The sequence below is a fragment of the Aquarana catesbeiana genome, linkage group LG04 (assembly GCF_042186555.1).
Source record: "Aquarana catesbeiana isolate 2022-GZ linkage group LG04, ASM4218655v1, whole genome shotgun sequence".
Taxonomy (NCBI): domain Eukaryota; kingdom Metazoa; phylum Chordata; class Amphibia; order Anura; family Ranidae; genus Aquarana; species Aquarana catesbeiana.
In genome coordinates this window covers 35,894,869-35,919,223 of record NC_133327.1, presented here as the reverse complement: position 1 = coordinate 35,919,223, position 24,355 = coordinate 35,894,869, and the positions used below count along the sequence as shown (strand labels likewise).

At 43.5% G+C, this 24,355-nt stretch overlaps 1 protein-coding gene across 8 annotated transcripts in view; it reads right to left on the bottom strand.

The window, feature by feature from the left end:
* The window catches only part of LOC141139158 (DNA (cytosine-5)-methyltransferase 3A), a 390,588-nt gene that overhangs the window by 238,319 nt on the left and 127,914 nt on the right, over positions 1 to 24,355 (bottom strand). For 7 of the 8 annotated variants that reach the window (XR_012243729.1, XM_073625034.1, XM_073625036.1 and 4 more), the window contains one exon: positions 14,405 to 14,512. Coding sequence is in view for 7 of the 8 variants with exons in the window: in XM_073625034.1 (XP_073481135.1) it covers positions 14,405 to 14,512 (108 nt within the window). In the remaining variant the exon portion in view is untranslated. Of the gene's footprint in view, positions 1 to 14,404; positions 14,513 to 18,159; positions 18,283 to 24,355 lie in introns of those variants that run through there. The other variant, XM_073625035.1, reaches the window with a different exon arrangement.

Sequence of the window (24,355 nt, the reverse complement as noted above, 5' to 3'; positions counted from 1 at the left end):
GTGTTCTATTTATAGAGTGTAATAGAACTGTATTATGATGATGCCCAGTGGTCGGTCATGGGGGTGTACTTTTTAATAATATCCAATAATTAATAATGTTGGGGGTTTAGTATATATATATATATATATATATATATATATATATATATATATATATATTGTAATATATATATTGTAATACAATTGTATTATGATGATGCCCAGTGGTCGGTCATGTTCTATGCATAGAGTATAAAAGAATTGTAGTATGATAATATCTAGTGGTCGATCATGTTGTGGGTGTAATGTTCTATATATAGAATGTAATAGAATTGTATTATGATTATATCCAATGGCCGATCATGTTGGAGGTGTAGTGTTCTATATATAGAATGTAATAGAATTTCATTATTACTATATCCAATGGCCGATCATGTTGGAGGTGTGGTGTTCTATATATAGAATGTAAAAGAGTTGTATAATGATTATATCCAATGGCCGATCATGTTGGAGGTGTAGTGTTCTATATATAGAGTGTAATAGAATTTTATTATGGTCATGTTCCATTAAAAATGTAACTGAACACATTGTCTATCCTATTTGAAACTGCAGCACGCTTGCAGTGAACACAGATTTTTGCATACTTGTAATATTGAGGATAAATTGGTAATAGGAAGTTAGGTAAAACAGGAAGGAGGCAGCCAGGGAGGGGGAGTCGCTAATAGTTACATTTTCCGTTCTGATTGATATTTTTAGCTGTGTCCTCATGTGACTGCATCATGCTAGGCAGATGACACTTTGGATCCAGACTGCGGCAGACGTGAAGGGGATGAGATACATGACCACTCTGTAGATAAATCCAGCTTAGAGAGATCTGATGAATCTCAGAACAAAACAAACAAGTTAATATGTACAGTCAGGTCCATAAATATTGGGACATTGACACAATTCTAATCTTTTTGGCTCTATACACCACCACAATGGATTTGAAATGAAACAAACAAGATTTGTTTTAACTGCAGACTTTCAGCTTTAATTTGAGGGTATTTACATCCAAATCAGGTGAACAGTGTAGGAACTACAACAGTTTGTATATGTGCCTCCCACTTTTTAAGGGACCAAAAGTAATGGGACAATTGGCTGCTCAGCTGTTCCATGGCCAGGTGTGTGTTATTCCCTCATTATCCCATTTACAAGGAGCAGATAAAAGGTCCAGAGTTCATTTCAAGTGTGCTATTTGAATTTGGAATCTGTTGCTGTCAACTCTCAATATGAGATCCAAAGAGCTGTCACTATCAGTGAAGCAAGCCATCATTAGACTGAAAAAACAAAACAATCCCATCAGAGAGATAGCAAAAACAATAGGTGTGGCCAAATCAACTGTTTGGAACATCCTTAAAAAGAAAGAACGCACCGGTGAGCTCAGCAACACCAAAAGACCCAGGAGACCATGTAAAACAACTGTGGTGGATGACCGAAGAATTCTTTCCCTGGTGAAGAAAACACCCTTCACAACAGTTGGCCGGATCAAGAACACTCTTCAGGACTTCACCAGAGTGAATACAGAGGGTTCACCACAAGATGTAAACCATTGGTGAGCCTCAAAAACAGGAAGGCCAGATTAGAGTTTGCCAAACAACATCTAAAAAAGCCTTCACAGTTCTGGAACAACATCCTATGGACAGATGAGACCAAGATCAACTTGTACCAGAGTGATGGCAGGAGAAGAGTATGGAGAAGGAAAGGAACTGCTCATGATCCAAAGCATACCACCTCATCAGTGAAGCATGGTGGTGGTAGTGTCATGGCGTGGGCATGTATGGTTGCCAATGGAACTAGTTCTCTTGTATTTATTGATGATGTGACTGCTGACAAAAGCAGCAGGATGAATTCTGAAGTGTTTTGGGCAATATTATCTGCTCATATTCAGCAAAATGCTTCAGAACTCATTGGACGGCGCTTCACAGTGCAGATGGACAATGACCCAAAGCATACTGCGAAAGCAACCAAAGACTTTTTAAGGGAAAGAAGTGGAATGTTATGCAATGGCCAAGTCAATCACCTGACTTGAATCTGATTGAGCATGCATTTCACTTGCTGAAGACAAAACTGAAGGGAAAATGCCCCAAGAACAAGCAGGAACTGAAGACAGTTGCAGTAGAGGCCTGGCAGAGCATCCCCAGGGATGAAACCGAGCGTCTGGTGATGTCTATGTGTTTCAGACTTCAGGCTGTAATTGATTGCAAAGGATTTGCAACCAAGTATTAAAAAGTGAAATTTTGATGGATGATTGTTAATCTGTCCCATTAGTTTTGGTCCCTTAAAAAATGGGAGGCACATAGACAAACTGTTGTAATTCCTTCACCGTTCACCTGATTTGGATGTAAATACCCTCAAATTAAGAAAGTCTGCAGTTAAAGCACATCTTGTTCGTTTCATTTCAAATCCATTGTGGTGGTGTATAGAGCCAAAAAGATTACAATTGTGTCGATGTCCCAATATTTATGGACCTGACTGTATATGAGATACACATCAATGTCCAATCATGATAATCCAGTGCATATGTGACTCGCATCTCTGTGAACACTGCAATAAATGCAATAAATGTGAACACAAGACATTTCACATAGCCAAAGAACAATATGATAAGCATGTGCCTATTCAAACAAAAAACAATGTGCTTAGCATACTAAACATATGTATATTTTTGTGTCAAATCCATGAGGGATATGTTCAACCAGTATGCAAGACAAATGTTCCTCTATGTGTTCTCTTCATCTTGAACACACTCAGCCTCTTACCAGAAGATGTTGATCTCTTTTGGCATCAAAGATCAGAAAACACTCAAAGTGTGTACTGTATTCTTTTAGAAGCCACCTACGGGAGCAAATAACTCCAGCCACCCAGACAGCAAGGGGCTAATAGCACGTCACATATGAGATATTCAACACAATCCAGGATAAAGTAAAAACCGCCACACCATCCACTCTCAGCAGGCGTGATGATGTCACCGACTAGGCCCTGTCCGACATGTTTCGTTACCAACACTCCTCAGGAGAATGGAGCACCTGGATTGTGTTGAATATCTCATACTGTGTGTGACGTACTATTAGCCCCTTGCTGTCTGGGTGGATGGAGTTCTGGAGGATCGCATTTGCTCTCATAGGTGGCTTGCAGTGCACTTGTAGTGCAAAGTGGATTTGCCTTTAGTAAATAAACCCCTATGAGCGTTTTCTGATCTCTGATGCCAAAAGAGATCAACACTTTCTGGTAAGAGGTTGAGTGTGTTCAAGGTGGTGAGATCAGGTGGGGGAACATTTGTCTTGCATACTGTTTGAACATATTTTCATGGACTTGACACTCCAATATGCATACACTATATTGCCCAAAGTATTGGGAAGCCTACATTTACACGCACATGAACTTTAATGGCATCCCAGTCCTTGTCCATAGGGTTCAATATTAAGTTGGCCCACCCTTTGCAGCTATAACAGCTTCAACTCTTCTGCAAAGGGTGTCCACGAGGTTTAGGAGTGTGTCTATGGGAATGTTTGACCATTCTTCCAGAAGGGCATTTGGGAGGTCAGGCACTGATGTGGATGAGAAGGCCTGGCTCGCAGTCTCCGCTCTAAATCATCCCAAAGGTGTTGTATCAGGTTGAGGTCAGGACTCTGTGCAGGCCAATCAAGTTCCTCCACCCCAAACTCGTTCATCCATGTCTTTATGGACCTTGCTTTGTGCACTGGTACGCAGTTGTGTTGGAACAGGAGGGGCCATCCCCAAACTGTTCCCACAAAGTTGGAAGCATGAAATTGTCCAAAATGTGTTGGTATGCTGACGCCTTAAGAGTTCCCTTCACTGGAACTAAGGGGCCAAGCCCAACTCCACACCATAATACCCCCTCCACCAAATGATTTGCACCAAATAATATGCTTTGGATAGTTTTTGGGCATAAACTGTATGTATCATCAGCTATATACAGTATGCAGCGCTGTGTTCCCCATCTGCTGCCAGAACAAAATCAAGTTGGGCTGAGCATTATTCAGCCATTCACAGAAAGCCTTGTAATTTTATCATTGAATATAAGGCTCCTTCTGATTGGCTGAGGTGGAGAAGTGGGTGGATGACATCACAATCTCCACCTCAGCCATTCAAAGGAAGCCATATATTCATCGATAAACATACAAGACTTCCTGTGAATGAGTAAAATGATGCTTAGTGCCGGTTCACACTAGGGGCGGCACGACTTGCCGGTCGCCTCACCGAGGCGACCTGCACACGACAGGGGCGGCGACTTGCAAAACGACTTCTATATAGAAGTCTATGCAAGTCTCCCCAAGTCGCCCCAAAAGAAGTACAGGAACGTTTTTCTAAGTCGGAGCGACTTGCGTCGCTCCGATTAGAACGGTTCCATTGTACAGGACGGGAGGCGACTTGTCAGGCGACCTAGTCGCCTGACAAGTCGCCCCCGTGTGAACGGGCACTTAGGCTCTTCCACCATTCTTACATACACAATATTACCAATATTATTGTGAAGCCTGCCTTTACATGCACATCAATTTAATGGCATCCCAGTCTTAGTCCGTAGGGTTCAATATTGAGTTGGCCTCAATATTGAGTTGTCAGTGTGCTGCTGCTCCTTCAGTATCCCACCATATGCTGGGGTGGGTAGGTGACAAGTTGTATTTTTTAAAGAGGTTTTACAATCTTTGTGAGTAATCCGGCAGTCTTCTCGGGCCTGTGATGCATCCCAGAAGGCTGCAGGGGAAGGAGGGGGGCGAACTTCTGCTTAAATTGCTGAGGTGATCTGACCGGAAGTGGGAGTGGGTACCTGTCAAAACCAGGTACCTGCCCCCCCTTCCCAAAAAGTGCCAAATGTTTAAGAGGGGGTGCAAATAATAAAAAGTCAGATCACCATGCTGGCTGTACTGGATTGCATAGAAAATCCACTCTTTACTTCCTACCTGTCAGCTCCTACTGGCCAGTAGCCGAACTTGTGGTTGTGCCTGTTGTTGAGCTCAGGCAGAGCTCAGTTGCCACTGTCCATTGTCCAGTAAGGGGAGCTCTGCATTTATATTATAACAATTTACATAATTCCTTTATTGAAATGCCAGTCTAGTAAGATTTGAAAAAAAAATTGATCCCTGTGCAATGACTTTCATATATAGACATATAGTGGATATAAAAAGTCTACACACCCCTGTTAAAATGTCAGGTTTCTGTGATGTAAAAAAATGAGACAAAGATAAATCATTTCAGACCTTTTTCCACCTTTAATGTGACCTATAAACTGTACAACTCTAAAATCTATTAGGGGGGAAGTAAAAATAATAAATGTGCACACCTTCCTATAACTGGGGATGTAGCTGTGTTCAGAATTAAAGGGGTTGTAAAGGGTCATGTTTTTTCACCCTAATGCCTCCTATGCATTAAAGTGGAGTTCCACCCACTTTTACAATTCTTTAGCATCCCTTACTAAACTGTGCACTGTAAACAAATTGGATATTTTTTTATTTGTTTTCTCAGCACTTACTGTATATCTGCTGTATTCATTTTTCACTTCCTCCTCCCTGGCCGCGGCCCATTGCATCATTTCCTGTTTGCAATGATTTCTGGGAAGGGGCGGCAACTTCCTCTGACACTGCCGTTGCTATGGAAACCTGACCTGAAACCTATTACACTGCTTGTGCTGCACTGAGCATGTGCGAGATCTGCAAGGATGAGATCCAGGAAGAAATACAGTCTGGCTTCAGATGCCCAGACTTAAGATGGCCACGGCCTGCTGTAAGTTTTTAAAATAACAAACTACTGCTATAAATTAACAAAACAGACCTTAGTTTACAGACTAACTTTACTAGAATACATTCAGCTTGTGTATTATAGGGGTATTTTTATTTAAAAAGTATAATTTTGGCCGGAACACCACTTTAAGGTGAAAAAACATTCGGCGATTGCAGGCCCCCCAGCCCCCCCCCCCCCCGTTTACTTACCTAAGCCCTCGAAAGTCCCACGTAGAGAACACGCTTGATGTCGGCCCAGTCTTCTCGGCTGTTCTCGGCTCTTCATTGGATAGATTGATAGCAGCGCGGCCATTGGCTCGTGTGGCTGTCAATCAACTCCAATGGCGCGAGGGTCGGGGGGCGGGGCCGAGTCCTGTAGTCGCGGCTTATGGACGCCGGATACAGGACTTGGGAGTGCGCCTACAAGCTAACCCCCCGGGAGAGCGCTTCCCAGAGGGGGTTAGCTGATGCAGGGAGGAGCCGAGACAGCCGCCGAGGGACCCCAGAGGACGTGGATCGGGGCCTCTGTGTGCAAAACGAGCTGCACAGTGGAGGCAAGTATGACATGTTTGTTATTTAAAAAAAAAAAAGTGAAGTTTTACAACCCCTTTAAGCAATCACATTCAGCCTAGGTTCACATTGGAGCGATTTGGCGCATGCCAAAACGGCGGCAATTGCCGGCAATGGCACCGTCCGAATTGGTACGACACTGCATTTGCAGCGCCGCACTGATTCCCAAAAGTAGTTTCTGTACGATTTCCATAGACATCTGTACAGCAACCCGCACAGATGTCTCTGAAATCGCCCCCGAAGACGGCACTGACATGGGACTGACATGTCAGTGTGAACCTAGGCTTAAACTCATGTTAAATAGGAGTCAGTACACACCTGCCATCATTTAGAGTGTCTCTCATTAACCCCAAATACAGTTAAACTGTTCCAGTAGGTCTTTCCTGACATTTTCTTAGTTGCATCCTACAGCAAAAGCCATGGTCCGCAGAGAGCTTCCAGAGCATCAGAGGGATCTCATTGTTAAAAGGTATCAGTCAGGAGAAGAGTACAAAAGAATTTCCAACGCATTAGATATACCATGGAACACAGTGAAGACAGTCATCACCTAGTGGAGAAAAATATGGCACAACAGTGACTTTACCAAGAACTGGACGTTTCTCCAAAATTGATGAAAAGACAAGAATCCTGGTCAGGAAGGCTGACAAGAGGCCTACAGCAACATTAAAGGAGCTGCAGGAATATGTGGCAAGTACTGGCTGTGTGTACATGTGACAACAATCTCCTGTAATCTTCATATGTCTGGACTATGGGGTAGAGTGCAAACAAATAAAACCCACGGAACAACTGCGCTACCAATAAACCAAAACAAACCAATAGCAGCCAGCAAAGATTTGTTGATAACAAATACTCAAAATACAAAAGCCTGGAAATGCAGCGTTATAAATTGCAAAAAATAAAAGTATATTGCACACATGATGACTTATTCAGGAAAAGTAAATATTGCAAGATGGAGAAATAGGTGAAAGATCCCCATACCAAGCTTTAGTGCACAGCAGAAGCACACCACACCACCGTGCTCACAGCAGGTCTCCTTACCAGATATAATGGGCCCTGAGATTATAGAGTGGCCAACTGGGCAAGTAACCATAGAGAATTCTTCGATCAGTTCCAGACACCCAACAGAGCGATTCAAATCAACCTTCCAGACATCTGACAGAACAATCCAGATTAATCCCCACAGGGTAGAGCTCTCAATCTCTCATTCACATGGAGCTCACAAAACAAACAGAAGAGAAACTCCCATAGTGAAGAACGTTTAAGTAAAGTATAAAGCTTTATTGTAGTGTCTGGTAAAAACTGCGTTTCAAACAAGCATGTAAAGATGGCCACGGCTAATAGCCTGTTTACTTCATCAAGTGTCAGGTTTCGTCTAACGTGTTTCGTCATCAACTGACATCATCAGAGGCGTGGCCTATAGGGTAGAGTGGCAAGACGGAGGCCTTTTCTTAGCAATAAAAACATCCAAGCCCAGCAAAAACACATCTGAAGTCTCCCAAAAGCATGTGGGAAAATTTGTTATGGTGTGATGAAACCAAGGTTGAACCTTTTGATCATAATTCAAAAAGATATGTTTAGCGCAAAAACAACACTGCACATCACCAAAAGAACACCATAACCACCGTGAAGCATGGTGGTGGCAGCATCATACTTTGGGGCTGTTTTTCTTCAGCTGGAACAGGTGCCTTAGTCAAGGTAGAGGGAATTATGAACAGTAATACCAGTCAATATTAGCACAAAACTTTCAGGTTCATCTTTCAGTACGACAACGACCGAAAGCATACATCCAAATCAACAAAGGAATGGTTTCATCAGAAGAAGATTCAAGTTTTGGAATGGCCCAGCCACAGCCCAGACCTCAATCCGATGGGGTGGTCTGAAGAGGGCTGTGCAGAGGAGATGCCCTCACAATCTGACAGATTTGGAGTGTTTTTGCAGATAAGAGTGGTAAAATATTGGCAAGTCAAGATGTGCCATGCTGGTAGACTCATACCCAAAAAGACTGAGTTCTGGAATAAAATCAAAAGGTGCTTCATCAAGTATTAGTTTAAGGGTGTGCACACTTGTGCAACCATATTATTTTATTTTTTATTTTTACTTCCCTCCACCTAAGAGCCCTTGCACACTGGGGCGGGGGGCGGTAAAACGCCGCTATTATTAGCGGCGTTTTACCGTCGGTATGCGGCCGCTAGCGGGGCTGTTTTACCCCCCGCTAGCGGCCGAGAAAAGGTTAAATACCACCGCAAAGCGCCTCTGCAGAGGCGCATTGCCGGCGGTATAGCCGCGCCGTCCCATTGATTTCAATGGGCAGGAGCGGTAAAGGAGCGGTAAACACACCGCTCCTTCACCGCTCCGAAGATGCTGCTGACAGGACTTTTTTTACCGTCCTGCCAGCGCATCGCTCCAGTGTGCAAGCCCTCGGGGCTTTCACACTGGGATGACAGCAGCGGCACTTTCGGGGCGGTTTGCAGGCGCTATTATTAGCGCAATAGCGCCTGCAAACCGCCCCAGTGTGCAAGGGCTCTAAAAGATTTCAGTTTGTTGATCAACTGAGTTGTACAGGGTCACATTAAAGGTGAAAAAGTTCTGAAAGGATTTATCTTTGTCTCCTTTTTTTACATCACAGAAACTGAACATTTTAACAGGGGTGTGTAGACTGTTTATATCCACTGTACATAGCTCTTTTACAGTCCTGCCCTGCCAACCGTCTCAATGTGGCTCAATTTGCTGTATAGTTTTTTTTTACTGATCTCAGGCTGAGCTCATTTGTTCCCGCCCCTATTTCCTCTGATACTTACCCTGCTTTTGTTTTGTGATAGCGCTGGTTTCAAGCAAAAGCCTGGTACCCGAGACGAGTGATTCAGCTCGGAATAATTATCCGTCTCCTACAGTGCAGTGTGGTCGGACAGCGGAGAGGGGGGAGGTGGGTGTGCTGTCAATCACGCTGCTCTGTAACTACTGCACCTATCAAAATAGGTCAAAGTCCCCTGGGGGGAGAAGATAAATAAATATGTAGGCCATGTAGGAGTCATTGAAAAAAACCTTTAGACCTCAGGAAACCTCTGCTACTATTTATTTTATCTACAGTTCATGAGACATTAGCATCAACAGTAACTTGTAAATATAAGAATGAATAAAAGAAAAAAGGAATGCGGTGCACTTAGCACATTTGACACCCAAGAATTCTATATAAAAAAATATTATTTATAGTAATAACAATGAAATTAAACAAATTATAAAAAAGGACAGAAAAAAACACAGAGAGTGAATTTGTAGTTCTCTCTCTACTAGTGAGTTCAGCGGATAAGTGACCTATTACATTGCTGGTTAGTGGAGAAGTCCCCCCTTACACTGGTGGTCAGTAAAGAGCTGGTAACCCTGGTGGACACCGGGAAGAATGCTCTTTACATTTTTTTTAAAGATGCAATAAAACATTGCAACAGAAATCAAACTCCCGCTGTCTCTCATTATTGCTCAAAATGTGCAATAGCACAGCATTATGTTTCACATACAGGTTTTGGGATTATAAGGTAAATAAGAAAGTAGTATGGCTTAATGCATGGCACAGGATTTACAACCATGTCAAGGTTTCTAAAGAAAAGTATTACTTAAAGCGGAGTTCCACCCAAAAGTGGAACTTAAGCTTTAGGGCCTCCCTCCCGGCTCCTGATGGTGAAATGGAGCTTTTGGGGAAGAGGGGGGAGCAGGTACCCGATTTTGATAGTTACCCGCAGGCACTTCTGTTCCAGTCGCCTTAGGCGATCGGAAGCAGAAGTTCTCCTTCCCCCTCCCTCCCGAAGTCTTCTGGGACACAGGACAAGTCCTAGACGACTTTGGGGCCAATCACAGAGCGCAGCACCACACACGCATGTGCAGTGGGCACACAGCTGTGAAGCCGCAAGCAGTCACAGCTGGGTGCCCATAGTAGAGATGCCGGTACTGCCGAGGGAGGAGAGAGGAATAAAAAAGCTGGGGTGAGTGCACTGCTGGACCATGGGGCAGGTAAGTGTGTGTTTATTAAAAGTCAGCAGCTACAGTTTTTGTAGCTGCTGACTTTTAATAAACACACAAACGACTGGAACTCTTCTTTAAGGCCCACTCAAAATCATGGATGTAAATGCTAAGCAGGGAGCCCAGATACTGTATGATCAAACAGTTGGGGGAGGCCTCCATTTTCATAAGTGAGTCTATACATATGGGCGGGACCTAATCAATCTGTATTTTCCAGGTTCTTAGTGCTGGGAGAAAGGGATTCTTCCACATAAGCAGGAAATCCTTTTTGGCATAAAATAGGAGTGTCTTCAGGAGGCGCTTAGTATATTGGGGTACCTACAACCTATGACGTAGTCCCCAGGAGGCAAGCTGTGGGGATATGTATGTTTTGGAAGTCCAGTGCCAGCGATACTGGACTGGTATCTATCTATCTATCTATCTATCTATCTATCTATCTATCTATCTATCTATCTATATATATATATATATATATATATATATATATATATATATATATATATATATATATATATATAGATAGAGAGAAAGAGAAAGAGAGAGATCTCTCTCTCTCTCTCTCTATATATATATATATATATATATACACAGTGGGGACGGAAAGTATTCAGACCCCCTTAAATTGTTCACTCTTTGTTATATTGCAGCCATTTGCTAAAATCATTTAAGTAAATTTTTTTCCTGCCCAGTCTGAGGTCCTGAGTACTCTGGAGAAGGTTTTCATCCAGGATATCCCTGTACTTGACCGCATTCATCTTTCCCTCAATTGCAACCAGTCGTCCTGTCCCTGCAGCTGAAAAACACCCCCACAGCATGATGCTGCCTCCACCATGCTTCACTGTTGGGACTGTATTGGACAGGTGATGAGCAGTGCCTGGTTTTCCCCACACACACCGCTGAGAATTAAGACCAAAAAGTTCTATCTTGGTCTCGTCAGACCAGAGAATCTTATTTCTCACCATCTTGGAGTCCTTCAGGTGTTTTTTTAGCAAACTCCATGCGGCCTTTCATGTGTCTTGCACTGAGGAGAGGCTTCCGTCCGGCCACTCTGCCATAAAGCCCCGACTGGTGGAGGGCTGCAGTGATGGTTGACTTTCTACAACTTTCTCCCATCTCCCGACTGCATCCCTGGAGCTCAGCCACAGTGATCTTTGGGTTCTTCTTTACCTCTCTGACCAAGGCTCTTCTCCCCCGATAGCTCAGTTTGGCCGGACGGCCAGCTCTAGGAAGGATTATGGTCATCCCAAACGTCTTCCATTTAAGGATTATGGAGGCCACTGTGCTTTTAGGAACCTTAAGTGCAGCAGAATGTTTTTTTTAACCTTGGCCAGATCTGTGCCTTGCCACAATTCTGTCTCTGAGCTCTTCAGGCAGTTCCTTTGACCTCATGATTCTCATTTGCTCTGACATGCACTATGAGCTGTAAGGTCTTATATAGACAGGTGTGTGGCTTTCCTAATCAAGTCCATTCAGTATAATCAAACATATCTGGACTCAAATGAAGGTGTAGAACCATCTCAAGGATGATCAGAAGAAATGGACAGCACCTGAGTTAAATATATGAGTGTCACAGCAAAGGGTCTGAATACTTAGGACTATGTGATATTTCAGTTTTTCTTTTTTAATAAATCTGCTAAAATGTCAACAATTCTGTGTTTATCTGTCAATGTGGGGTGCTGTGTGTACATTAATGAGGAAAAAAATGAACTTAGATGATTTTAGCAAATGGCTGCAATATAACAAAGAGTGAAAAATTTAAGGGGGTCTGAATACTTTCTGTCCCCACTGTGTATATATATATATATATATATATATATATATATATATATATATATATGCGCATTCCCAGATAGTGTGATAGAAGTTGGATTGAAAACCACAATTTTTAAGACACAGTGAAGTAGGCTTACAGACCAGTTTATGAACAGTGACTGATGTACAGTAGATTTGGTGAAAATGTGTCACCTAAATTACCCTTGGATGAGAAGAAACACTGCATGTATTTATCCTCAAATTTCATCCAATCATCTATGGTTAATTGAGAAAGAATGTTCCTTACATTGGTGGTCAGAGGGGAGAATGTACTTTACATCAGCGGTCAGTGGGAAGAATACTCCCTACATTGGTGATCAGTGGGAAGAATGTTCCCTTACATTGGTGGTCAGTGGGAAGAATGTTACCCTTACATTGGTGGTCAGTGGGTAGAATGTTACCCTTACATTGGTAGTCAGTGGGAAGAATGTTACCCTTACATTGGTGGTCAGTGGGAAGAATGCTCCCCTTACATTGGTGGTCAGTGGGAAGAATGCTCCCCTTACATTGGTGGTCAGTGGGAAGAATGCTCCCCTTACATTGGTGGTCAGTGGGAAGAATGCTCCCCTTACATTGGTGGTCAGTGGGAAGAATGTTCCTTACATTGGTGGTCAGTGGGAAGAATGTTCCTTACATTGGTGGTCAGTGGGAAGAATGTTCCTTACATTGGCAGTCAGTTGGAAGAATGCTTCTAACATTGGTGGTCAGTATGAAGAATGCTCCTTACATTGGTGGTCAGTATGAAGAATGCTTCTTACATTGGTGATCAGTGGGAAGAATGCTCCTCACATTGGTGGTCAGTTTGAAGAATGCTCCTTACATTGGTGTTTAGTGAGGAGAACACTCCTTACGTTGGTGGTCAGTGGGGAGAATACTCCTTACATTGGTGATCAGTGAGGAGAATGTTCCTTATATTGGTGATCAGTGAGGAGAATGTTCCTTATATTGGTGATCAGTGAGGAGAATGTTCCTTATATTGGTGATCAGTGAGGAGAATGCTCCTTATATTGGTGGTCAGTGAGGAGAACGCTATATTGGTGGTCAGCAGGGAGAATGCCTCCCTTACATATACCTAAAAAGATCACTGTAACCAGTGGTAGAAAATCTGAGAGGCTGACAATGCTCATTGTTCAAGGAACCCCAAGCAGCCTCTGGAAAAGCCAGCTAGGGTTCAATGGAATGGTTGAAAAAGGCTATTCTATAACCTCCCGCTGTTAGATGCCATCTGTAAGATGGCACTCAGGGCCACTAACATTGGACATATGAAGTAAATGCATAAAACACCAGATTACAAAACCTAGCATGGGCTCTCAAAGGTCAGGTACAGAAGTCATAGGTGACTCTGGGTAACGGACCCGCCAGTACAGTAACAGCAGCTGCTCTATAATATCTCTGAATAAATCATGACTTAAATATTTCATTAGGCTCAATATTGAATTTCACAGAGTCAAACCAGAACACGGTTCTTCACCAAAGTCAGTCATGAATCCACTTGAACAATAAACCGCTGATTTCATTACTTTCCAGCTCTCCGAAACTCTGCATTTTATATGGTTATGATTGTGGGTCAATACTGAAAAATAAAAGGTAAAAGTAGCCGCCATTTCATACGAAAAAAAACTCCAACTCCACACCAAACTTTTATTTATCATTTTGGAAAGAATGGGCAAAGTCCACTTACTTCCTGTCTGCTCAGTGGGAAAGGAAGTGAGTATAATTTTGTAATCAGGAGGACACAGATAGAAATACAACTCGGTTTAATCCAGTGGGTAAGAGCTAGAGCCATTGCGCGGCTTTTATTGGTGTATGTCACCATGTTGGAGATATCTCCCCTTACTTCCCAACATGTCACAAGGACAGGGAATGATGGGAAGTCTCCTACACAGGGAGCACACATGCTAATAAAAAAATCTGATAAAATGTAGAATGGTGTCCCGTTCTATTCACTTTATCTTTACCTTACACAATTCAGACTTATAGTTAATAATTGCGCAGCCTTTATTTTTCCATATTGTCCCACTTTATTTTTCCATATGGGCCCACTTTAAAAACTGTCGCTCCTTTTTCAGTACCTTCCAAGTCCCAAGTGATAGCAGTTCTCTTAATCAACATTCTTGTTCTGGGTCAGTGACTCAAGAAGTATTAAACCCAATAATATCATCTGGAAAGCCAGGCAAACAGCATTTTCCAAAGTAGAGGTCAGTAATGGCAGCTTTCATATTTCTGTCAACATGTGCTTTTGTTTTACTCACCATTTCTGTTTTTCGTTTTCTGCCTGGTCGTCCCACTTTCCTTATGGCCCCCCCAACGTCGTGCTTTTCCTCCTTGTTCTTCTGCTCCCTGGGCTCTTCTTCTCCCTGCTGAGAATCAAACAAAAACATGACAGTCTCACAATTCACAGGGGATTTAGACAAGAACGAGCCCTGGCTGCACATAATGCTGATACGGACTTGACTTTGCTGTGTAGGAATTATAGTGCTGGACATAGATGGTGGAGGTCACAGCGCTACTAAGTGCCAAACATCCCTGAGATGTATAGAGAATACACAGCCCAATGACCATGTCTAAGGTAGAGAGTAATTACATACTGTATTACTGTATAATATAGATGTAGAGAGCAAACACAATACCATGACCTCATCTAATGTAGATGTACAGCACATATGGTAGTAAATAAAGCCCCATTACAGCATCTAACAGAGACATAGAGAATATGTAGAAGTTAAGCACAGCCCCCTGACCATGTCTAATATAAACATAAAGAACAAACAATTCCTCATGACCACATCTAATGTAGCTATACAGAGCAAACACACCCTATGACAATGTCTAACCTAGATGTAGACAGCAAATACAACCCTGGGACCATGTCTGATGGAGACATGTGGAGATCAAGTAGAGAGCAATCATAGCCCACTGACCTCAAATAATGTAAATGTAGAGAGCAAACACTGTCCCCTGAACACATCTAATGTAAATGCAAATACAACCCTGGGACCACATCTAAGAGCAAGCACAGCCCCATCACCATGCCTAATGTAGATGTAGAGAGCATAGCGTGAGCATACACATCTCCACCACCTTGTCTAATGTAGATGTAGAGAGCACAGAGTGATCATACACATCTCCACCACCTTGTCTAATGTAGATGTAGAGAGCACAGAGTGATCATACACATCTCCACCACCTTGTCTAATGTAGATGTAGAGAGCACAGAGTGATCATACACATCTCCACCACCTTGTCTAATGTAGATGTAGAGAGCACAGAGTGAGCATACACATCTCCACCACCTTGTCTAATGTAGATGTAGAGAGCACAGAGTGAGCATACACATCTCCACCACCTTGCCTAATGTAGATGTAGAGAGCACAGAGTGAGCATACACATCTCCACCACCTTGCCTAATGTAGATGTAGAGAGAACAGAGTGAGCATACACAACTCCACCACCTTGTCTAATGTAGATGTAGAGAGAACAGAGTGAGCATACACATCTCCACCACCTTGTCTAATGTAGATGTAGAGAGAACAGAGTGAGCATACACATCTCCACCACCTTGTCTAATGTAGATGTAGAGAGCACAGAGTGAGCATACACATCTCCACCACCTTGTCTAATGTAGATGTAGAGAGCACAGAGTGAGCATACACATCTCCACCACCTTGTCTAATGTAGATGTAGAGAACACAGAGTGAGCATACACATCTTCATCACCTTGTCTAATGTAGATGTAGCAAGCATAGAGAGAGCATACACAGCCCCATGACCACGTCTAATATAGATGTAGAGAGCATACACAACCCCATGACCACGTCTAATATAGATGTAGAGAGCATACACAGCCCCATGACCACGTCTAATATAGATGTAGAGAGCATATTGAGAGCATACACAGCCCCATGACTATGTCTAATGTAGATGTAGAGAACATATAAAGAGCATAAACAGCCCCATGACCATGTCTAATGTAGATGTAGAGAACATTTAAAGAGCATACACAGCCCCATGACCAGGTCTAATATAGATGTAGAGCATATAGAGCGCATACACAGCCTCGTGACCATGTCTAATGTAGATGTAGAGAACATATAAAGAGCATAAACAGCCCCATGACCATGTCTAATGTAGATGTAGAGAGCACAGAGAGAGCAAACACAGCCCCAAGACCATGTCTAATATAGATATAAAGAGCATACACAGCCCCATGACCACGTATAATATACTGTAGCTATAGAGAGCATAGAGAGAGAAAACGCATCCCCATCACCTTGTCTAATGTATATGTAAAGAGCATGTAGAGAGCATACGCATCTCCATCACCTTGTCTAATGTAGATGTAGAGAGCATGTAGAGAGCATACACATCTCCATCACCTTGTCTAATGTAGATGTAGAGAGCATACACATCTCCATCACCTTGTCTAATGTAGATATAGAGAGCATAGGGAAAGCATGCACAACCCCAAGACCATGTCTAATATAGATATAAAGAGCATACACAGCCCCATGACCACGTCTAATATACTGTAGCTGTAGAGAGCATAGAGAGAGAAAACGCATCCCCATCACCTTGTCTAATGTATATGTAAAGAGCATGTAGAGAGCATACGCATCTCCATCACCTTGTCTAATGTAGATGTAGAGAGCATGTAGAGAGCGTACACATCTCCATCACCTTGTCTAATGTAGATGTAGAGAGCATGTAGAGAGCGTACACATCTCCATCACCTTGTCTAATGTAGATGTAGAGAGCATGTAGAGAGCGTACACATCTCCATCACCTTGTCTAATGTAGATGTAGAGAGCATACACACCTCCATCACCTTGTCTAATGTAGATACAGAGAGCATAGAGAAAGCATGCACAGCCCCATTACCACATCTAATATAGATGTAGAAAGCACAGAGAGAGCATACACGGCCCCAAGACCACATCTAATATAGATGTAAAGAGCATACACAGTTTATTGTAGATTTAGAGAGAATACACAGCCCCGGAACCATGTTTAATGCAGATGTAGAGACCATATAGAGAACAAACTGCCCCATGACCATGAAAGTAGATCTAGAATGCAAACACGGTTCTGTTAGGGCTAGGGCTGTTTTGCTTCAAAACAAGGCTTCGGACACGCTTTGTTAAAGCTCTCTAAATGCCAGTCAAAGCCCCTGTCACTAAATAAAATGGTTAGCTTACAGTCCTCTTTACATCTTGCGTTTGCTTTGCTTAAAAAATATACCCCAGGTGCTTCAAAGCGTCTTCAGTGCCTCCATAGAACTCTATGACAAAGCTTGCTTGAACCACCTGCAACTTTTGAGAGGCTTTAATTCAGCTTTAGCTTCGCTTCATTTTGGAGAAGTTACAGGTATGAGATATCCACACACACAGGGCATCTGTCAAGCTCCAAAACAGCATCATGGGAGCATCACCGAAGCTTCACCAAAGCATCACCAAAGCTTCATCGAAGCCCCACCGAAGCATTAAAAACACATCATAAAAGCATGTTGAAGCAGTAGGCGCTTTAATGTGTGTTTAAGCCAAAGCAAGCGTAAATGAGCCCTTACTGTGCCGAATGTAGATGTAGAGAGTAAGCACAACCTGATGACTATGTCTAATGTACATACACCAAGCAAACACAGCCCCCCAACTACATCTACTATAAATGTAGGGAGCTAACCTAGTCCTGTAACCATGTCTAATGTTAATGTAGAGAGCAAACATGACCACATCTAATATACTGTAAATATAGAGAACGTGAAGGCTGATGAAAATAGGCCATAGTAAAGGAAGCCAGCAGGACTGGGCACTCAGAAGCTAACTGCCAACCAATGTCTTCAAAGGGCCAGTCTAAGCAAAACTGACATTTTGGTTAAAAATGGAGTCTGCTGCGGTAAGTCATCCCCTGGCTGTATATACGGTATGTCTTGGACAATCCAGCAGTGAGATCTCCCTGAAAAATTCCCAGCTCTGTTCCTGTCTACCTGGACATTTTGGGTGTTTCCACCCACCTTTGCATGTTCCAGTTCCTCCATCATAGAAAGAAAAAAAAGTCAGCAGGGATGGTGGGAGCCCCTCATAATGAGCAACAGACCGAGAAGCCCACCGCAGAGTTCTCAATAGATTTCTCTAGAAAGAGAAGACACTGTCAACGTGTTTTCAAACCCAAGAACAAAAATGTAATATATTGCAGCTTACCAGTCCTTAGATGTGATGGCTGCATTTTTTTTCTTTCCTTAATTTTCACCTGGTGAACCTAAATCCAGGAAAAATGTAAAGAAGCCAAATAAAATCTACCCTTGCTTTGAGGTCCCATACACTGCAATGGCTAATTGCTTGTCATGTCTAGGGGGTTTCACAAGATATAGGCATTTCACAAGATGTTCTATCACTTACTTACTGCCCCTAGATTAAATAGGTAGATTTTCTAACCATCCTGGAGTTGGGGCTTTATCTGTCTGTCATCCACCAAACACTGAAATATAACAGCATCCCATGATGGGGCATGATTGTGTTGCTACCCAGCGGCGGCTGAAGCTGAGTACACAAGCCAGGCCATGTTTTGATAAGGCCGCCCCTCAGATGATCTGCTTAATCCCCCTTCATCTGCCCTTACATGTGTGATTGTGGTCTGAACCTACTGTCCCTCAGCCAGAAAGAAACAAGGGAAGCGAGACCTGTAAGGCTCTTCTAGATCACCAAAGTTCCAAAATCAGACACATCAGTCCATCTCTAATGAAAAAAAAAATTTTGCATGAACTATTTACAGCTGAACTCTGGGATAAGCAAATATTGTCTATTACGCATTCATCTTGTGTATTCTTCCTTGAATCTTGGTGTACTTTATGTATTTCTTCCAGATCTGTGCAGTAATCCGGTGTGAGACTTTTCTTTTGTGTAAGACTTTCCTGTGATAAAGACCGATCACTTTCTGCTCTCTCTCTCCTTGTGCAGGGTGACTGGTCTTGTCTCCGCCCCCTCCTGTAGTTTTCTGCAGGCAGCCTATTGTGAGTGGAGCCTTCAGGGTCCCGTGCACAGGCTCTGCTTTCTGCACAGGCTATGTACAGCAACATGATGATGTCATTGCTACGTTTAGGTAAAAAATTTAGATTAGAAGGGCATTTGATGCACACAAAGTGGATATACAGTATAACCCTCTGTGGCTATTGAGGAATATATTTACATGAAAGTGTGTCAGGAATTCCGATTTAATGTTTAGAACCCCCTATACATTTGTTTTTTTCTCTTTTTGTCCCATTTGAAAATTTCCCCTTCAGCTCCTGTGTTGGAGGCACAATAGGAAGTGAGAGGGAATCTCGTTTTTTAAATGTTGTCACAAGAACAGGTGTCCCAATTGGAAGAATTCCCCTCTATTCCTGTTCTTGAGACAACTGTAACATTTTGGATTTACCATCACTTTCTGTCCTAGTGATAACAGTCACCAAGACATATAGAGATGGGTGTATCTTACCAGCAGGGGCACAGACAGCAATAAAAAAACAAACAGAGGGTCTAACTTTATGCAATTAATAAAAATAAATAAGTCTTGGATATAGATAGCTTGCCGACCAGCCACCGTCATTATACTGCGGCAGGTCAGCACGATCCCGTGGGCCGTCGTAGCTGCTCCTTTAAGCAGGATAGCAGGCGTGCGCCCGCTGCACTGTGGGGGTGCCGATGCTCATGGCCGACGGTCGCAATGACCGCCGGACACGAGCAATCGCGGGCACGGAGGCAGAACAGGGACGTGTGTGCATAAATACACAAATCTCTGTTCTGTTCTGTGAGGAGTGACAGATCGTGAGTTCCTAATATCTAGGAACCACGATCTGTCATTTCCTCTAGGTCAGTCCCCTCCCCCCACAGTTAGAAACACACACAGGGAACACAATTAACCCCCTTGCCCCTTACCCCCTTCCCTGCCAGTGACATTTTTACAGTAATCAGTGCATTTTTTATAGCACTTAATCGCTGTATAAATGCCGAATGGTCCCAAAAAAGAATACATATCGGCCTAAACTGAGAAAAAATTAGATTTTTAAAAAAAAAAAAATTGGGATATTTATTATAGCAAAAAGTACAAAATATTGTGTTTTTTTCAAAATTGTTGCTCTTTTTTTGTTTATAGCGCAGAAAATAAAAACCGCAGAGATGATCAAATACCACTAAAAGAAAGCTCTATTTGTGGGGAAAAAAGGACGTCAATTTTGTTTGGGTGCAACATCGCACGACCACGCAATTGTCAGTTAAAGCGAGCGCAGTGCCGAATCGCAAAAAATTGGCCTGGTCATTCAGCAGCCAAATCTTTCGAGGCTGAGGTGGTTAAGTAGATTTTCCCCCTGCAAATCCTGGAAAAAACTGTTATGAGGAAGGGAAGAAATTTATTTTTAGCAGTTTACTGTCCAGCAACTGTCCATTCTGGCTGCAGTGAGCCAGCAGTAGGGGGCGCTGTGGTGCATGATTCAGCACATCAACAGCTCCTTTTTTTTTTGTACTAACTTTATTTAAAATGCAAAAAAAGTGAGACCTTCATTCGTGTCACAATACAGCAGCGCGTGCTGCTGTCCAGTCACATGCGATCCGGCTTGGAGCAATGCGATAAAATGCTAAATTTCATAACAAATCGCTGCAGTGCAGCTCTGGGCTGTGTTAAAGTGTTTACTGTGTGTCCTAGTGGCGACTGGCGTTCTTCCATGTGGACTATGTGTTAATTGGCCCCAAAGTGTATGTGTGGTTGAGAAAAAAAAAAAAAAAAACACATGCAGTTCATTCTCTGGCGGGATCGCTGGGTGAAATAAAAAATTCTAAAAAAGACATTTAATGCAGCCACCAGATCTAAGGGCTGTTATCCTATAGGTATTGTAAACATATATATTTTTTTAAATAACAAACATGTTACACTTAAGTATGAATACTCAATGCAATGGTTTTACACAGAACAGTCCCAATCCTCCTCTTCTGGGTAACTTGCCTGTGCTCTTGGCTCCTCCCCCTGCCCCCATAGCAAGTCATTTACTATGGGGCATACATGCAGCCTCAATCCTGAGCCACAATCTGTGTGTTCATGGACACACACAGCGTGGCTCGCCCCCTCCCCATTCCCTCCTCACAGGCTGTGATTGACAACAGCAGGAGCTAATGGCTCCCGCTGCTGTCTCCATGTCCAGTGAGGAGGGAGAAAAAAGAGCCACTGCTGTCAGGCACGGCTCAGGTTTTTTTACCCTAATGCAGAGAATGCATTAAAAGTGGTTCTGAAGCCTTTAAGTGGAAGTAAACCCTTCTATTGTTTTCAGCCAAGAAAGCTGACATCTTGGTCTCTGTTTAAACCGCTTGCCTACCAGTGCACGATGACATACGTCGGCACAATGCGCACGGCAGCGCAAATGGACGTACAGGTATGTTTTGTGTGTTTTTTCCAAAATTGTTGCTCTTTTTTTGTTTATAGCGCAGAAAATAAAAACCGCAGAGATGATCAAAATACCACTAAAAGAAAGCTCTATTTGTGGGGAAAAAAGGACGTCAATTTTGTTTGGGTGCAACATCGCACGATCCACGCAATTGTCAGTTAAAGCGACGCAGTGCCGTATCGCAAAAAGTTCTCTGGTCGGGAAAGGGGGTAAATTCTTCCGGGGCTGAAGTGGTTAATCTTCAACTGCCATGGTGCTGCACATATGATCAGTAATGATACCATCCATTGGATGGTTTGACAGTTTGGTTGAGAGCACAATCAATGTGACAGTTACATTCCTATTCCTGGCATATGTTTTTTTTAAACTGTTAAAGTCAATGGGTTTACTTCCGCTTTAAGGTTTTTCACCTTAATGCATATGCATTGATTTAACAGTAAAAAAAAAAAAAAAAAGTTCTGTGCTGCTGAATTCCCCCCCTTACTCTGATCCGATCCAGTGTCTGATCTGATCCAGTGATGTGCACAAGGGCAGATTGATAGCAGCGGGAGCCATCAGCTCCCGCTGCTATCAATCAAATGCTGTGCCAAGCGAGTGGGGGCAGGGCTGAGCCTGAGCTGAGCTCTGTCTCAATAGACGCAGACAGGGTGGCTTGAGCGTGAGCACGCATGGGTGCCCCCTTGGAAAGCGCCTTTCCATGAGGGCACTTGCCAAACAGGAGGAGCCTGGAGCACCAGCGGGAAAGCCCAGAAGAGGAGGATCGGGGCTGCACTGTGCAAAGCCATTACACAGAGCAGGTAAGTATAACATGTTATTTTATTTCTTTTTTTTAATTAAGCTTTAATGTCGCTTTAAGCCAAACAAAAAAAAAAAAAAAAAAACCTTCTACCTTTACAACCACTTTAACGCAGTAAAAACGCATGTACTGCATTGGCAACAGCAAGAGTCACAGCTACTGTATATTATAAATGTAAGTCCTTGTACAGTATACACATGTAAGTTCTTGTACAGTATAAACACTAACATAAAAAGGGCATATTTGAATTACATTTTCTCCCTGTATGCATAGAGGCCCTCCCTCCTTCCTATAGACACATTTCCTCTGTCTGCGGAGGCCTCCCATTCGCCATCCCACTCCGCTCTCTGTATCTGGCTTCCCATCAGACAAATCTCTACTGCAGCACAGAGTCAATCCAGGTAACAGAGCCCAGGGGGAATCCAAAGGAAACCTCACATCCCCCCCCCCCCCTCCCCAACCAATCCTGATCCCTTATCATCTTACATCCCACAGCCAGTGCAGCGCTCATGTGTCACAGCGTCAGGCTGCAGCTGCTAAGCGCAGGAGGAGATGAGGACAAGGGAGAGTGATGAGAGAGAGAGAGGATAAGCATAGTCAGGTCAGAGCAGGAAAAAAATGAAAAAGCTTACTTTTAAATGTATGCATGTATGTATGTCAGGGTGGCAGCAGAGAAGGAGAGTGAGAAGGAGAAGGAGACAGAGAGGAAAAAGAGAAGGGAGAGGATAATGAGAGAAGAAGGAGAGAGAGAATGAGAGGAGAGAGAGAATGAGGAGAGAGAGAAGGAGGGAGAGGAGAAGGAGAGAGAGAGAGAGTGAGTGAGCAGAAGAGGGAGTGAGAGAAGGAGGAGGAGGGAGAGAAGGAGAAGAAGGAGAGAGAGGAGGAGGGGGAAGAGAAGGAGAAAGAAGGAGCAGAGAAAAGGAGAAGGAGGGAGAGAAGGAGAAGGAGGGGGAGAGGGAGAAGAGGAGAGGGAGAAGGAGGGACAGAGGAAGAAGGTAAAGAATGAGAAGGAGAGAGAGAGAGAGGATAGAGAGAGGATGAGAAGGAGAGATAAGAAAAGGAGAGAGAGAAGGAGGTGGGAGAGAAGGAGAGAGAAAATGAGAAGCAGAGAGAGAAAGAGAAGGAGGGAGAAGGGGAGGGAGAGAGTAAGAGGACAGAGAGAATGAGAAGGAGAGAGAGAAGGAGAAGCTGGGAGAGAAAGAGAGAGAGAGAGGAGAAGGTGGGGAGAGAAGGAGAAGGAGAAGGAGAGCGAGATGGAGAGAAAGAGAAGGAGAAAGAGAAGGAGAAGGAGAGAGGAGAAGAGAGTGTGAGAAGGAGGGAGAGAAGGAGAGAGAGAGAGAAGGAGGAGGAGAGAGAAGAAGAGATAGAAGGAAAAGGAGGAGAGAGAGGAGAAGGAGGGAGAGAGAGAAGGAGAAAGAGGGAGAGAGAGAAGGAGAAGGGGGGGAGAGAGAAGGAGAAGGAGAGAGAGAAGGAGAGAGAGAGAGAAGGAGAGAGAGAGAGAGAGAGAGCGAAGGAGAGAGAGAAGGGAGAAGGAGGGAGAGAGAAGGGGAAAAAGAGAGAGGAGAGAGAATGAGGAGAGAGAGGAAAGAGAGGAGAAAAGGAGAGAGAGAGGGGGAGGAGAGAGAAAGAGAAGGAGGGAGAGAGAGAAGGAGGGAGAGAAAGAGAAGGGGGAGAGAAGGAGAGGGAAAAAGAAGAGAGAGAAGGGGGAAGAGAGAAAAGAGGAGAGAGAGGGGGAGAGGAGAGAGAGGGGGAGAGGAGAGAGAGGGGGAGAGGAGAGAGAGGGGGAGAGGAGAGAGAGAGAGAGAGAGGGAGAGAAGGAAAAGGAGAGAGAGTGAGAAGGAAAAGGGGAGAGAGAAGGAAAAGGAGGAGAGAGAGAATGAGGAGAGAAAAGGAGGAGAGGGAGAAGGAGAAGAAGGAGAGAGAAGAAGGAGGAGAGAGACAATGAGAAGGGGAGAGAGAGAGGGAGAAGGAAAGAGAAGGAGAAGGAGGGAGAGAGAGAAGGAG